The 16,117-nt window shown below is 47.4% G+C and overlaps 1 protein-coding gene across 7 annotated transcripts in view; it reads left to right on the top strand.

The window, feature by feature from the left end:
* HTR3B (5-hydroxytryptamine receptor 3B) overlaps nt 1-16,117 on the top strand; it is a 29,179-nt gene that overhangs the window by 10,775 nt on the left and 2,287 nt on the right. Inside the window, exons 2-9 of one of the 7 annotated variants that reach the window (XM_081172644.1) lie at nt 4,378-4,538; nt 7,681-7,771; nt 8,643-8,687; nt 8,976-9,085; nt 9,599-9,768; nt 10,638-10,795; nt 14,021-14,231; nt 15,163-15,363. In XM_081172644.1, coding sequence (XP_081028770.1) covers nt 4,522-4,538; nt 7,681-7,771; nt 8,643-8,687; nt 8,976-9,085; nt 9,599-9,768; nt 10,638-10,795; nt 14,021-14,231; nt 15,163-15,363 — 1,003 coding nt within the window. In that variant the 5' untranslated portion in view covers nt 4,378-4,521. Of the gene's footprint in view, nt 1-4,377; nt 4,539-5,834; nt 6,128-7,680; nt 7,772-7,822; nt 7,874-8,642; nt 8,688-8,975; nt 9,086-9,598; nt 9,769-10,637; nt 10,796-14,020; nt 14,232-15,162; nt 15,364-16,117 lie in introns of those variants that run through there. The other 6 variants (XM_081172645.1, XM_081172642.1, XM_081172643.1 and 3 more) reach the window with 6 other exon arrangements.

The raw sequence follows: 16,117 nt of genomic DNA, 5'->3' as shown, positions 1-16,117 counted from the left end.
CATAGCATAATATACATTGAGATAACAACATAAAATAGGGGTGGGGAGGTAAAGGTAGATATCGTCCTGGGCGATTACTTTAACAAACAAAACAAAACAAAAAAACTGTTGAGGCTGGAGGAGGACCGTTAAAGGGTCCTTCAGCTCCTCAGATATGTCCTAGTTCGATTGTCCTTGTACAATAAGGCTACTTGGGACTTCGTTCAGTTGTGCGGCGTATCGACTGCAGCTGTGGTGTTAAAGAAGACGTTGGTGCCGCTTTCCTCTTCATCACACTAAGCAGGAAGTTTGCTGTCATCTCGGTAATCCAACAATCAGAAGCAGGACTTCCTAAACTGGTCTGTGAACACTTGGTGGTCCGTGAGCTTCAGTCGGGTGGTCTGTGTCTGCAAAAGCACAATTAAAAAGCACACATCGTTTAGCACGGTGCTCTCCAATTGCTACGGTGGGCAAAAAAATCTTTAAGTGGTTCTCCAAGATCCTCAGGAATTTTCTGCTGGTCCATGTTGGGAAGAGTTTGGGAACAACTGTCCCAAAAGATCAGGTTCACAATGTGGGGTGCTCCTCAACCCAGCTTTGTCATAGAGGCCCAGGTGTGGTAGAGTGCCTTTTACCAGATGAGACTGGTGTGTCAGTGTCAGGGACTGGGCAGAGGAGAAATGGTGGAGACTGCCTCCCCAGCTTGACCCTTCCAGGGAGGAGGAAGAGGAAGACAGTTTAGAATTACAACAGGGGTTTGAGGGAGGTCACAGCTCAGAGGCAGATGAGGGGGAAAGTTGGGAAATCGTGGGAGAGGAGGAGGAGGAAGAGGAAGAGGGAGCACCAAGGGGGCGACAGCTGATGGACTCAGTGTCTTTAGAAAGCATTCCAGACCCCCCCTCCCAGAACCTGGCGAGCCTTGAAAGTAGGAGAGCAGAGAGCTCAAAGACAAAGGGCACGTAGCAGCACCCATAGAAGTGACGAAAAAGGAAGTGGGAGAGACGGGAGAGACGGGGTGGGGTGGAAATCTACTCGGGACAACGCCATTATCCAAGAGGCTGGGTTCTATAGCCTCTCTCTGTAAATACTGAATAAAAAGTGAGTGGTAAGAAACATTTCCTTGTCTTTGTACATTCCTGGGCAACCGGGCCATGGAAGTCACTGGCAGCAGCCTGATAGTCAGCTGCTACAGCCATTCCTGGGCAGAGACACCTGACAACTTCCAAGTTAAGACTACTGCAATTTGTAGTGCGTGCATATTTGGGATTCACTGCTTATTGAGATTAAGCAGGTGCCTTCACTGTACAGTGGCACCTCGGGTTACAGACGCTTCGGGTTACATGTTTTCAGGTTACAGAACGTGCCGAAACCTGGAAGTACTGGAATGGGTTACTTCTGGGTTTCGGCGCTGTGTGCAGAAGCGCCGAATCACGTCACATGCATGCGCAGACTCGGCGCTGCGGGTTGCGAACGTGCCTCCCGCACGGATCACGTTCTCAACCCGAGGTTCCACTGTACTCTTTTCAGTGCCTCCTGAAAACATTTCTGATTTGACAAGCCTACACAGATGCTTAGAAAGTTGAGGTAATTTTAATCTGTTTTCATATTTTAAGTTTTGGGTACTTTAAAGTAAGGTTACAATTTTTTTTTTTACTGTTTTATCTTTTGTGAACCACTTTGAGGTTTCTTATAATCAAGTGGTTTTTGAATTTTATGAAATCAATCAATAGATGCGGTATAAAACAGCAAAGGTGAAAGCCACAGGTGTTTATATTTACTGGTTGGTGATGAGAAGCACAGCCACTAATGAAGCAAGTTCATAATTCTGAAGCATGTTGTGCATAATAAAATATTTTGGCACTTTGAGCACCTGCTCTCTTAACAGCTGACACATTTATTTATTGATCCATGCATTTATATCATATCTCTTTCTCTAACAAACACAGGCCCAAGGTCAGCCAGTGAGCTTCATGGCTGAGTGGGGATTTGAACCCTGGTTTCCCTCGTCCTAGTCTGTACTCTAACCATATCCCCCAACCAAGTCTTTAGCAAGAACACAAACCATATTTCTAGGGCAGGGACATCCAACTCCTAATAGACTACGATCTACTCACAGTATAAAAAAACCTGGCATTGATCTACCAGAGTTGTTGAGGTTGTTGATCTTGTTTTGGAAAGGCAAAGTTGTTGATCTTGTTTTGGAAAGGCAAAGTTATTGATCTTGTTTTGGAAAGGCAAAGTTATTGAGCTTCTTTTAGGAAGCCAGAATTGTGAAGGTTTTTTTGGAAGCCATAATTGTTGAGCTTTTTTGGGAAAGCCGAAGTTGTTGAGCATTTTTTTTGAGGGGGGATCACTGAGGGGCCAGAGATCTACCAGGATCTACCAGGAACACCCCGCGATCTACCAGTAGATCACGATCTGCCTGTTGGACATGCCTGTTCTAGAGTATATTCCCTGAGTTTAGAAACTAAATTTATTCTTCAGGCCGCTTTGATTCCAGTTTCCCCTTTAAAACATTCCTTTTATCATTCTGATTCCAGTTAAGGAAGGAAATATGCTTTTGCCTCCTGGCTGAGATGAAATCAGGGCTTGCTATTCCTCAGGCTCTGCTGAGGATAACACACCTGCAGCCCTGTCCGTAACATTCTGGTTGCTGTGACATTGATCAAAGATAGGGATCGCTTCCCAGCCCAACTCCTGACATGGCATCCTTCATAAAAAATGGACATAAGCAGCCTCAGCGTGCTGAGAGAGGACATCTCATTTACAGTTTCCTGCTGGAACTCTGGTCCCTTCAGCAGCTCATCAAAACAGCTATCAGAGGCCCGGCAAGCGGGAGAAAGCGTACATCTCGGACCCTGCAGATTAGATTTTGCTCACACACGTTGCCAATTTGCTTCAGCCCAATGAGTTGGTGAGGCTGAGCTCCCCAAGGGCCAGCTGGAACAGTGAGCAGGGGGCGGGGGAGAGAATCTTTTTGCATTTCTGAGGGGCCACTCAGGAATGTGTCACATGCAATTTTGGGTCTCCGTATCTCCCTTCTCCCTCCCGCCCAAATGCTCCCGCATCCCTGGCTCTTTTTCTCTCCTGCTATGCAAACAGATTTTATTATTTTGTTCCAGTAAAGAAGCTTGCTCATATGGGGGAAGGGGTGGGTGGGTTGGAGTGTGTGTGTGTGTGTGTGTGTGTGTGTGTGTGTGTGTGTGTGTGTGAGAGAGAGAGAGAGAGAGAGAGAGAACTAAATTATCTGAGTACAGGATCAGGCACAATCTCATCAGCTCCCAAACCATGTGGCTTTCGGGGTTCGCTAATTCCTATTCCACATTCACTTTTGTGGTCTAGATTCCTGAATGAGATCTGCAGAACACTGAATGAAAAGAAAAAGCCCATTAACTGGAAACACATAGTCTATTATCTTAAAAATTAAAGTGACTTCAGAGCTTGGTGAAAGGCAGTAGTCTGGCTGTCGTGTGACATGAGCTGTCAGAGAAGAAAGGCAGAAGCAGTGCAAAGGCCAAACCAACACCTCTCTCTTTCCTAACCACAGGCAACCTCTGCACCTGACAACTGATGCCAAATGTATCCAATTAGCAGATTGAGCTTTACTCCTTCTGTTTCCCCTGATAGGGACAGAAGCCTTAAGGATCACACAGCCTGATTCAAAGTATATTTGTGCAGAAGCAAGTTCCATTGTGTTCACTGGGAATTTATAACATCCAAATCACTAAGTATACACAGGATCACAGCCTTGGTTACAGATATGGTGGTGGTGAGGATGAATGATTCTTCAACATCAACTTCGTTGGACTGGTCATGTTATGTAGTTGCCTGAATACCATCTTCCAAAGCAACTACTCTATTCCGAAGTTAAAAATGGAACGTGTAATGCTGGTGGTCAACAAAAGAGGTTTAAAGACTCTCTCAAGGCAAATCTTAAAAAATGTGAAGGCCAATTCTGAATCCACACATCCTTCCACAGTAGGGACATGGATTTCTAGGCAGGAGTTGATCGTGGTGAGGGTTTTCCAAGTGGGCCTTCCTCTTAGCATGTTTCTCCCTTTCATCCTGAGTTCAAGTGTCTTCAAAGCCCACGACACCTTTGGTAAAGGCTGGAGCACTCGCAGGCCCGTGTTTCCCAGTTGCCAGTGTTTATACTACATTTTTTTAGATTTGCCTTATAATTGGCTGCATTTTTGCTACCCTTACTTCAACAGAGGTGGTACTCCACGTGCCAGCTGGCCCACTCCAGGCTTTAAGTTAATACCTCTCCGTTAGGCTCTTTGTCCCATCCTGAAGGGTCCAAGCGCTTCAGGAAGAACAGCCCTTCTCAAGAAAGTGTTGTCAGCTTTTTGTCATGTTCCCATCACACTCAATTACCTGTGTCTCTTTGCTTGCCAGGTACTTTGGCTGCCGCCACTCAGCGACCCAGGAACTCTACACTGCACCGCTTGACCCGGCGGCTTCTGAAGAAGTACAGCAAGGGAGTGAGGCCTGTCAGAAATTGGAGCAAGCCCACCATCGTCTATCTTGACCTCTTTGTGCATGCAGTACTGGGCGTGGTAAAGAGAGCTTCTAGCTCATTTAAAGCTGTTGACCTGCAGGGTAGAATAGCAATGAAGTCTCTGCAAGGGGAACACCTTTAAACAGGGGCTAGAGCCCATGTGTGATGTGCTTCTGTAGTCATTGAGGTCTAAATGTGGGTTGGGTGCAAGTAGCTTTGCATTAAATCGAACCCTGTAATGATTACCTGTCTGCAACAGCAATTTTGGAAGATCTGCAGAAGAATATTGCAGCACTTCCAGAGACCAGGGATTTGATTCAGTCAACATTTTAAAGGCAAACCTACCCGGAAAGGAACTTTGCAAAACAACACACAAACTAAAACAAAACCATCTTTTAGAATTCAAACTTTGCAGTGCTGGCCTCCGGCTAAGTAATGTGTGCAAAAATGCATGTACAGTTGACTCGCAGCTTGCGTGCGTTTAACTTGCCCGATTGCAGCTTTAGGCACTTGGCTGGCCAGCATGCAATCATGCAAATTAAACCCATGCAAGTTTGAGGGCTTGAAAGCCCTTTCTGTGCCAGGTTTTCCCAGTGTGGAAAGCGCTATTAAGCTCTCAGACTTGCTTACTGAGTTCTGGGAAAGTCTGGCATCATCTTTGCAAGATCTTACAGGGCCATACGAGATTTCATGGCCTCCAGAGGCTATGCAAGATCTTCCCGGAGCAAGGCAGAGAGACCTTTCCACACCAGGTTTACCTGCCATGGAAAGAGCTTTTAAGCTCTCCTCCTTTCTGAAAGCTAGATATACTATTTTCTGTGCACGTACCTGGGCAAATGATTTGGAGTGCTTCTGGAGTGACTCAAGTTGTGTTTTCCGAGAAGTTTCATCATACATAATAGAATTTGCACACCATTCTCTAGAAACTGAAGCACTTTGCTTTTTCAGTGTTCCTAAATGCTTATCTCTGGAGTGGATAGTTGCTAAAAAGCTCCCCTTTCATACTGATTGAGTTGCTGGAGGCTGGGACTGCTGTAGCAGTAGTAAGGGATCTTCACCCCCCTGACCACTATGTAAGAGGGAAGGGCTGGAGCCCAGTGGTAGAGAATCTGCCTAGCATGCTGAAGGTCCTGAACTCAGTCCCTAGCACCTCCAGCTGGAACCAGAAGAGCCTCCTGCCTGAAACTCTGGAGAATCACTATCTGTCAGAAGTGACAATACAGTTGTACTTTGGATCCCAAACACCTTGGTACTCACCCCTCTGCATCCTGCCCTGGTTGCCGGAGAGGGCTCCTCTGCCACTGGCTTTGGTTTCCGAACGTTTTGGAAGTCGAACGGACTTCCGGAACGAATTCCTTTCGACTTCAGAGGCTACCACTGTACTGAGCTAGGCAGACTTTGCTTTTGTCTGGCTCCATATCAGGCAGGTCCCCATGCCCATAAGATGGAAAGCACAGTGGCTCCACAAGGCCCAGAGCTTGCAAGGGACTGACTTTGCTCATTTTGTTTTGTACGATCAACTTACACGGATGGCGACCGTATTTGTACCCCCTGGTGATCAGAGGAGAGATTTCGCTGTGTAATCACCATTGTCAGACGCTGCCGCTGGCTCTGCAAGAGCGCTCGATGCCTCCCAGGCCTCGGCAGGTGTGCACGCTAATAGAGGAGCCATTCGGCAGGCATTGCGGCACGCAAAGTGCTCCCGCCCCATCTTCCCTGTCGCCTGCGACTCCTTTTGTTGATCTTTTGCCTCCTGTTCCGTGCACATAAAAGGCGGGGAGCAGTCTGAGACTCTCCAGTTATTAGGAGGGCCTTGGGGAAATCTGATTAGACCGATAATCTAGTCAACGGAGAAAGAGCTCCAATTTGTTTAGATTGAGTTTCGTCAGTGCCGAATTCCACGCACCTCCGTCTTCCACTCCACTGACTTAGAGCCTCCCAGACAGACGCCGAGGCAGCTGTTACAACAGGATGCCGAACTGGGGGAAAGATAAATAAGAATGCGGAGGAATTATCTGCATGTTTGCTAACCACCAATTTAAGACTAAAGTAGGCTTCCTATGTTAGGGAGACTAATGAATTCCAATTCTCCCAAATATCCTTTGCTTTTAACAAGCAAGATGGAAGGGGATCCGTACATGTACACCCAAAGCGAGAGAGGAAGGAATAGTTTCAAATGGCACAATGAGAGAAGCAATTATATTGGCCAGCTGGCATGGAGGAAAACTCTGAAGGGGAGTCAAGTTTTACTTTCTGACTCCCCCCCCCCCAACTCCCTCAACTCTGGCACTAGGAATGGAGGGAACGTCAACAGCCAATGGGCTGCCCAAAGCAAAGAGTGCTGATACAGCACTGATAAGCAGGAAAGGTGCTGGAAGCAGAGATGGGGATAAGAATTAGCTGTTCATACAGTGTGGGGGTATGCATAAGAAGACTTAAATCAGGGGTGGGGAATCTCAGGCCTGCGAGCCAAATCCAGCCCTCCAACCCTCTCTGTCTGGCCATCAGGATCTCTCCCCAAGCTGCCCCTCCTTTCCCTAGGGCCACACCCCTTACCATCCCCATTCATGCCCTCCTTGAGTGCTTCTGCAGGGCTGAAGTGTGTCCTTGAATAAGCATCCTGCCGCTTGCGAGGCTATAAGTGTGTGTGGACTGTGGCAGGGTTCCTTGGAAAGTGGGACTACCATTTTTAAACTTCAAAATATTTTCTGAGTTGCCCCCTCCCTTTCCTCTCGGCCCGAGCATGCATGGAATATGGTGGCCATTTCACCAGCACAATGGCAAAATATCTCTCTCACACCCCTTGCAATTATTTCTCTGTTATTCTCTTTGCTAGGAAGGGATGCTTCCAAACTGTGAACCTTCCAGAGAAGAAGGCAATCAACGCTGCCCAGTTTTAAAGCCCCGCTTTTGTAGAGAATATGCATTATTCTTAGCAACCTGATTAATGTCAGAGTAACTAATTAGGGTGGTAGGGAGGGAGAGATGGGTGATTCGTTTACAGTGTCAACAGCCGGCAGCGGTGTGCCATTTTGTCAATGGTAATTTACTGTAAGGAGCAGCAGACAGAGGGGGGTACCTGAGACTTGAGGGTCAACGAAACAGCGTCAGCCAGGTGTAGGAGAAGACAGTGATGGAGATGGGCCTCCAGAGAGTTGTCCATTTGGCAAAATTGATTGGTTCCCCTTATTCTTTCTTAGCTGGATTCCAGGTGCAGCTCCTGCAAATCTAGAGATGGGGCAAGGCAGCGATGAGATAAGGCAGAATAATTCTAGCCAGCACAAGAAACAGGCAAAGCTCTTTCCTCATTGCTTAAACGTGCATAAAATCCTAACCCAGAACAAGGTTCAGGAACATATGTGGACCTCCAGATGCAACTTCTATCACCCCCAAGTTCTGACCACACTAGTTGCTGGGGATGCTGGGAGTTAGAGCAAGGGTTGGCAAAGTTTTTGTGGCTTGGGCTGGTTCACGGTCTTGCAGACGCTGCAGTGGACCAGTGTGTGTGTGTTTGTGTGTGTGCACGCATGTGCAAATGCTATTTCTGGTGCTCCTTCCAGCCCCCACTCTTCTCCGCGCCAGTTTAGTGTGGTGCACAAGAGCCGACCGAGCCGGCGGCAGGGGTCCATGGGCCGGTTAAACGACCCCATGGGCTGCTTGTGGCCCATGGGCCTCATGTGGCCGACCCCTGAGTTAGAGTCTAACAATGTCCAGAGGGTCCCTGGTTCTCTATCCCTCCTGTAGGAAAGCCATAAAGTAACATATGACCTGCTCTGACCTACTGCTCTTAAGAGAATCTCAGGCTGGTCTCCCTGCAGTTCCCACCTTTGACCAGAGACAGACAGAGGCAAAAGAGTTGCACCCCACTCTGGCATGGCTTGGGTCCCATGTCCAACACCAGCTGGGCTCTTAAGCCATGTCCCTAGAACACCTAAGTGGATCTAGTTCCATGCAAATCATACTGTTTGAATTTGCAATGGGAGAGACAGGGATGGAGATGATTTGAAGCCACATGAAAACATCCTATTTAACAATAGGCAAAACCTGTTTAACTCTCTTGGCAAATGTGCAACAATGATAATTTCCTGATTCCACTGTCTTCCATCATAATGATTGTTGTTATCTGCATGATTTGCACAATTTACATCTTTTTCCTTTCCAGGATGCTCAGAATCAAAAACTGACAACAAGCATTTGGTATCGGCAGGTAAGACGATACTGACTGGGGCTGATGGTGTCCCCCCATCTGGAGGGCCACAGCTTCCATATCCTTCCTGTATGAGGTGGTACTCCTGCTGTTAATTGTTAGTAAGCCAGACCTCCCTAATAACCCAAGTAGCCCTCTCCCCCCCCCACTTTTAAATTCAACCCCCCACCCATTTCCCCCACTTCTCTAACCAAAAACCAAACAGATGCTTCTCAGCTCCCATCATGATACATTTGACTTCAGTACAGTTTAGAAATAGCTAGACATGCTCCTTTCTCTCTTTTGCAGATCTGGAAGGATGAGTATCTCACTTGGAATTCCAGTCATTATGATGGGATCCAAGAAATCTCTTTGCCTATTCACCGCATCTGGGCTCCTGATATTATTGTTGGTGAATCGTAAGTGTGGACCTTGTTGGTTTGAGATGATGGTGACTCAGGGTCTCATAAACTTCTCTCAAGTAGGTTTCACCTCGGGCTGCAGTTGTTAAGCTGAAGATGTTTTGATATTGTTGCTTTTCAGTGGCATTTTATTATATTATAGTAATAAATATGGTTTATTGGTTTTAACCGCCTTGGAGGCCTACTGCAGATATATGGGAAAGAGAAAGAAAGAGAGAGAGAATGGAAGGAAGGAAGGAAGGAGGAACCAAAAGGATCAAGGGAATGGAACAACTCAGAGGGGACATTTGACAACTCATGAGTGACAGTTTTTGCCTCAGAACTTGGGAAGTAAGGAATGGAGTAACTCAGAGGGGAGCTGTTCCATTCCCTACATCCCAAGCTCTGAGGCTACAAATGTCACTCATGCCTGAACAAAAGATGCAATATTTAGCAATGGAAATAGTGTTCCCTGGTAATGTACAATACATCATGGGCTGTCCCTCTGCTCTCTCTCTCTTCCTGGTATAGCGTGGATGCCAGCAAATCCCCAGATCTCCCATTTGTCTACTTGAATGCCAGTGGCGTGATCAAGAATTACAAACCCATGCAGGTGGTGTCCGCATGCATCCTGGAAATGTACACTTTCCCATTTGACACACAGAACTGCAGCCTGACTTTCAGCAGTGCTTTGCACACAGGTGAGTCAGGACTTCTGAACCCAGGGACTGGGTGTTATTAGGGGGGAAATCTGTAGCTCAGTGGTAGAGCACCTGCCTTGCATGCAGAAGGTCCCAGGTTCAACCCCCAGCATCTCCAGGTAGGACTGGGAGAGCCACTTATTCAACCTTGGGGCCCCAGATGTTGCTAGACTACAACTCCCATCATCTCCAGTTAGCTTAGCCCATGGCTACCAACATCTGGGGACTCAAGGTTGAAGAACACTGTATAGGCAATATTGTGCTAGATGAACCAATAGTCTGAGGCCACTTCCTCAGTTTCTATCATTGCTTTTATAGCAACACCACCATCCAGTGCTGGCCAAAGGGAGGAACTACAGGGAGTCTGGTCAGACCAGATGAGATGGTCTCAACTGACCAGCGAGAATCTAAGCCCCCAAACAGGTTTTTTGGGCAGGATTGATTGCTCTTCTAACAACTAGGAGACTAGACTCTTGTGTTGGATACAGGCTGCCTCCATTTTGCTTCATGTTTGCCTTTGCAGGACAAGAGCTGGCTCTGAGTGGGAAGGGGCAAGGAGATATACCTTGGAATGATAGGTAGCCACAGACTGGCTTCTCTCCATCATGAGAACTAATTTCTTGACTCTGTTTGCTCCCTCTGAGTTCTCCACATTACTGGAAAAGAATCCTGGGAAGTTTAGTTTTCAGAGAGGGCTAGGAATTGTACTTCTGTGGGGGGTGAACTACAGTTCCTAGGAATCTTTGGGGGATGCAATGTGCTTTAAATGTGCAGTGAAGCTGTAACATAACATTTTGTTCACCACTGGACTTGATCTTAAATGTGCATGACTAATAGTTTTGTCATTTTTTCCACTGCATCCTTTTTAGTTCAGGATGTGGATCTTGCTTTTTGGAGGAGATATGAGGAGATCAAGAGTGACCAGAAGTTGTTTATAAATGATGGAGAATGGGAGTTGGTCTCTGTGCTCTCTGAGCGGCGTATCCTGCAAACTCAGACTGGGAGCATTGCTCAGATTCGGTTTCATGTGAGTACCTGGAACATTGTGACCTGGTCACTCTATCCTCTCCTCTTCCTTTCTCTTCCCTTAATGGCATCATTTAATGCCCCCATGTCCTCTTGTTCTTGTTCTCATCTCTTGTTCACAAAGGCTTCCTGGCTAAACCTGGTCCTTCAGCTTTACTGTTGCCTGGTTTTTGTATTGCAGTTTAGATGGTTGCTGTTCATTCATTTATACTTGTGTTTTTTAAATGACACTTTTGCATTTGATTAAATAATAATAATCCTCACATTGTGAAGCTGCTCTGAGTGCCCCATGGGTACAGGGTGGAATAAAAATACATTTTTTTTACTTTGAAATCAGCAGTGATGTGATAATTGTTAGGAACCCAAGATTTCCAATTGGCGTGTAATGTGATTCAGTGCTAGGAGTAAGAGAAATTTGGTTTGCACCTAGTAAAGATCTTCCTGGTTCTTCTTTCTTCATGCTTCTTCTGCTTCTGTCTTCCAATTCTTCCATCCTCCTCTTCACTTTTCCTGTTTGCTTCTTCAGATGATTGTGCTGCAGAGGCCTTATTTTACCCGGCTCAAACTCCCAGTTTGGCACCCCGCTATTTATAAGGGACACAGGTGGCACTGTGGGTTAAACCACAGAGCCTAGGACTTGCTGATCAGAAGGTCGGCGGTTCGCATCTCCACGACGGGGTGAGCTCCCATTTCTTGGTCCCTGTTCCTGCCCACCTAGCAGTTCGAAAGCATGGCAAAGTACAAGTAGATAAATAGGTACCGCTCTGGCGGGAAGGTAAACGGTGTTTCCGTGCGCTGCTCTGGTTTGCCAGAAGCGGCTTAGTCATGCTGGCCACATGGCTCCCTCGGCCAATAAAGTGAGATGAGCGCCGCAACCCCAGAGTCGGCTATGGTCAGGGGTCCCTTTACCTTTACCTATGCACATTTATACACACACACACACACAGGCTGAGAGCCTCAATGGAGGCTTCACCCAGGGCAAAAAACCCAGCTAGCCCCCATAGCTACAGCACTGACTTCAAGTGTCACATGTCTGCAGTGGCCATGGCACAAACAAACCACACACCATTACCATACATGGACATTCACCACAAATTCAGCACACACACTCAGCATTTCAACCCTCCTCACTCCAGCACAGGAAATGCTGCCTTCGCACAGAATCTACAAACTTACCGTTATCTGGTGCTTCTTTGCTGAATAAATGAGAAGGGAAAGGTGCCAGCTTCAGCTGCAAAGCTGTGTCTGACTGTCGGCCCCCGTTCGCCTCATGAAGGCAGCTAGGCAAGACTGAGTGCTGGTGGGGTCCTCCGCCAGCAAGACAGTTGGCACCTAACCTTGGATAATATTCCATCTCCAGCCTGCAGCTGCTGAACGGGCACCGAATGAGATTGATTCCCTTCATTAGCGCCAATGGGCTGCAAATACCTTTTGTGTACTTATTATTATTACCTGGCGTTAATGGATAATGAAATGGTGGCATAATATCGCTAGCACCTGAAGGGTGTCTAATGGCAAACACAACTAAATCGAAAGCGCTCTCCTCTTTTTGCTTCCTTCCTTGTGCTGGGGAATTTAAAGGCAATGAGCTCCATCGCCTGTTAGGCAGGATGGGAAGGGAAGGATTTGGTTGCTGAGAGAATCATAGGTTGCAATTCAGGACCATGGACACCTCCACAAAACCCTGCCCAGAAAAGAGCTGAAGATTCTGAAGGAACATGCTGCTGCCATTGGCCAATACCAGTTCCCGGTGAGGATGTTTTATGCAGGGTGGCCCGAATCCTATTGAGGGTTCATACTCCACAGTCCTCATCTGAAATCGCCGTGTGGGGTCATCTCAAATTTCTGAGCATTCGACAGACACAATGGTTTTGACTGGAGAAAACAATTGTGCCTCTCAAAGGAATCAGGCTCCCACTTGTGGAGGAATATAGTATGTTGTTGTTGTTTAGTCATTTAGTCTTGTCTGACTCTTTGTGACCCCATGAACCAGAGTACGCCAGGCACTCCTGTCTTCCACTGCCTCCCACAGTTTGGTCAGACTCATGTTGGTAGCTTTGAGAACACTGTCCAACCATCTCGTCCTCTGTTGTCCCCTTCTCCTTGTGCCCCCCATCTTTCCCAACATCAGGGTCTTTTCCAGGGAGTCTTCTCTTCTCATGAGGTGGCCAAAGTATTGGAGTCTCATGATCTGTCCTTCCAGTGAGCACTCAGGGCTGATTTGCTCAGAATGGATAGGTTTGATCTTCTTGCAGTCCATGGGACTCTCAAGAGTCTCCTCCAGCACCATAATTCAAAAGCATCAATTCTTTGGCAATCAGCCTTCTTTATGGTCCAGCTCTCACTTCCGTACATCACTACTGGGAAAACCATAGCTTTAACTATACGGACCTTTGTTGGCAAGGTGATGTCTCTGCTTTTTAAGATGCTGTCTAGGGCCAAGCAAAGCTTATTTGTGGGTTTGACACTACATAAGCTTTCAATCAACACAAAATTTTCTAATTTTGTGGTTTTCAAATTCTCAATGAAATAAGGAACTGGTAGCTAGTGACCAACGTCAGCATTGCTCTCTCCTTCCTCCCATGTTTCCTAGGCCAGCCAGTGCAGTTAAAGTGTCAGACCATGATGCTAGCCCCCACTCAGCCATGAAGCTCATTGGTGATCTTGGGCCAATCTCTCAGTCCAGCCTACCTCACAGGGTTGTTTTGAGGATAACTATGTGCACCACTTTGAGATCCAGTTCAAGACAAGAAGGGATATAAATGTAACAACAGCTGCAACAACAACAGCAGAATTGTGAACAGAACTCTCTAGAATAACTCCATCACAAACTTTGGCACATCTGTGTAAGCAACTGAATTTAGTACAGAACAGCATGGATTGGAAAAATTTATAACAAGCTGCCTTTTCTGTTTTGGATGCCACATCTGACTTGTACTGTCTGCACTAAAAGCAGGTGGAACAGCTATTATACAGAAGCACCAAGTTCAGAGGTCCCTGGATATCAGTCTCTAGGGAGCAATAGCAGGAGTGGGCTTTCCAGAAGCACGTGAACTTGATGGGCCTCTTGTGCCCTTAAGGAAACTGGTGTCACCATTGTGGTCCAGTGGGTCAGCTGAGGCAGAACAGTAGAGAAAGATAGATCACTGCCCCAGAGGCAGTATAAATTCCTTATCTCTGAAGTTTCATTAATTGCCAGCCCTCTCTCTCCATCTGATTCCTCCAGATTGTTATCACCAGACGTCCCCTGCTCTACGTGGTCAGCTTGCTGATTCCCAGCATCTTCCTGCTCGTTGTGGACCTGGGTAGTTTCTACCTGCCCCCGAATTCTGGAACAAGGATAACATTCAAAACCAGCGTGCTGGTTGGTTACACTCTCTTCAAAGTCAACATGTCAGATGAGCTGCCAAGCACTGGGATTGGCACATCTCTGATCAGTGAGTGGAAACAGGGTATCACTAATATGAGTATAACTTAATAGCACAAGGGTTTGTATTGTTTCACACGTGTAATGGGGTAATTCTGAAAAGGTATAGTATTATGCCCATATTGCAGGTGAAGGCACTGAGGCAGTGAGGTTGTGGTTTACCCAGCAGGGGCAATATTCTAACTGGAGCACCAGGAGGTACAGAGCTCATTCTTCCATCCACTGCACTATTACCAGGACAATAGGAGCGGGTTGTGATTGCACCAAAATAAGTCACAGCAGAAAACCAATCTTCTGCTGCAGGCAAAATGCATGGGTGCCAAATGAGCTTTTCTGCAGCAGTAGCCTTGGCTAAAGTGGGTCTCAAAACACAGGCAGCCCCTCTTGGGAAGTATCCCACAATGCTTCAGGTGTGTGTTTTTGTGTGCCTGTCCTGTTTCTGTACAAGCCTTTAGGGGGCATACAGTAGGAAGCAAGGAATGCAAAGCAGGCATCAAAGTTCTCACTGAGGTTGTAAACCAGTGGTGATGGAGCAGTGCCAACCTAGCCCAAGGCAGGCAGGTGGCTGGGCAGCAGGTTCTCTAGGTGAGTTGCTGGGGAGCCAAGCCTGAAGCAGCTGTTAGATAACAGCAGCAGGGCTCCATGTGACTCCCTGGATCAGCTAACCTGGCCAGGCTTCTGTTATCAAGGAGCTGGCCAGCTGGTTTTGCTAGCTGCCCTGTAGTGCAGAGAACAAAGCACCTCAGCCAGTTCACTGAGTTCACTGACTCCCCCCCCCATACCTGATAGATCTGGGGCAATGCAAGAGTCTCTGGATAAGTGCCTATGGCTTGTGGTCATCATCCTCATTGGAGAAGTCCCTTAATATGGGCTCTGTGTGCTGGATCATAGCAATCCCAATGGTTCACAAGTATCTCCTCCTCCTCTTACCCCCGTCTCAGGTGCCTTCTTCACCATCTGCATGGCTCTGCTGGTCCTCAGCCTATCCAAATCCATCTTCCTCATCAAATTCCTCCACTTGGGTGATGACTGCACACGGGATAAGCCCTTTGCTTCTTACTGCTGCAGGAACGCTGCTGACGCTGTGGGTGAAAATGCCAAGGCAGCTAGGAGCGCAGGAGAAAAAGCTGGCACTGCTGCAGGTACAGAAGGCCAATAAGTAACAGGAGACAGAAAACGAGTTTATAAAACTATAAGAAAGTGGATAGAAATGAGGTCTTCCCACCCACACCTCACGAAACTAGAACCGGAGCAGAGGATGTGTGTGCCAGCCCATAACACTAACTGTTGATGGATTAAAGGTAAAGGTAAAGGTACCCCTGCCCGTACGGGCCAGTCTTGCCAGACTGTAGGGTTGTGTGCCCATCTCACTCAAGAGGCCGGGGGCCAGCGCTGTCCGAAGACACTTCCGGGTCACGTGGCCAGCGTGACATCGCTGCTCTGGCGAACCAGAGCCGCACACGGAACGCTGTTTACCTTCCCGCTTGTAAGCGGTCCCTATTTATCTACTTGCACCCGGGGGTGCTTTCGAACTGCTAGGTTGGCAGGCGCTGGGACCGAACGACGGGAGCGCACCCCGCAGCAGGGATTCGAACCGCCGACCTTTCGATCGGCAAACCCTAGGCGCTGAGGCTTTTACCCACAGCGCTACCTGCCTACCCACAGCGCCACCTGCGTTGATGGATTACAGGCATACAAAAGCCCTTCTTCACACAATACATCATTAATTTGTGGAACTCACTGCCACAAGATGCCTTTGGCTTAAATGTCTTTACAGTCATACGTCAGGCTAAAGTTGCTTCAGGTTGAGCGTTTTCGGGTTGCGCTCCGCGGCGACCCAGAAGTAACGGAACTTGTTACTTCCGGGTTTCACCACTCGTGCATGTGCAGATGCTC

The sequence above is a fragment of the Podarcis bocagei genome (genome assembly GCF_964188305.1).
Source record: "Podarcis bocagei genome assembly, chromosome: 15".
Lineage (NCBI taxonomy): Eukaryota > Metazoa > Chordata > Lepidosauria > Squamata > Lacertidae > Podarcis > Podarcis bocagei.
Note: the sequence above shows the minus strand (reverse complement) of the source record. Positions and strands in the feature narration are given on the sequence as shown.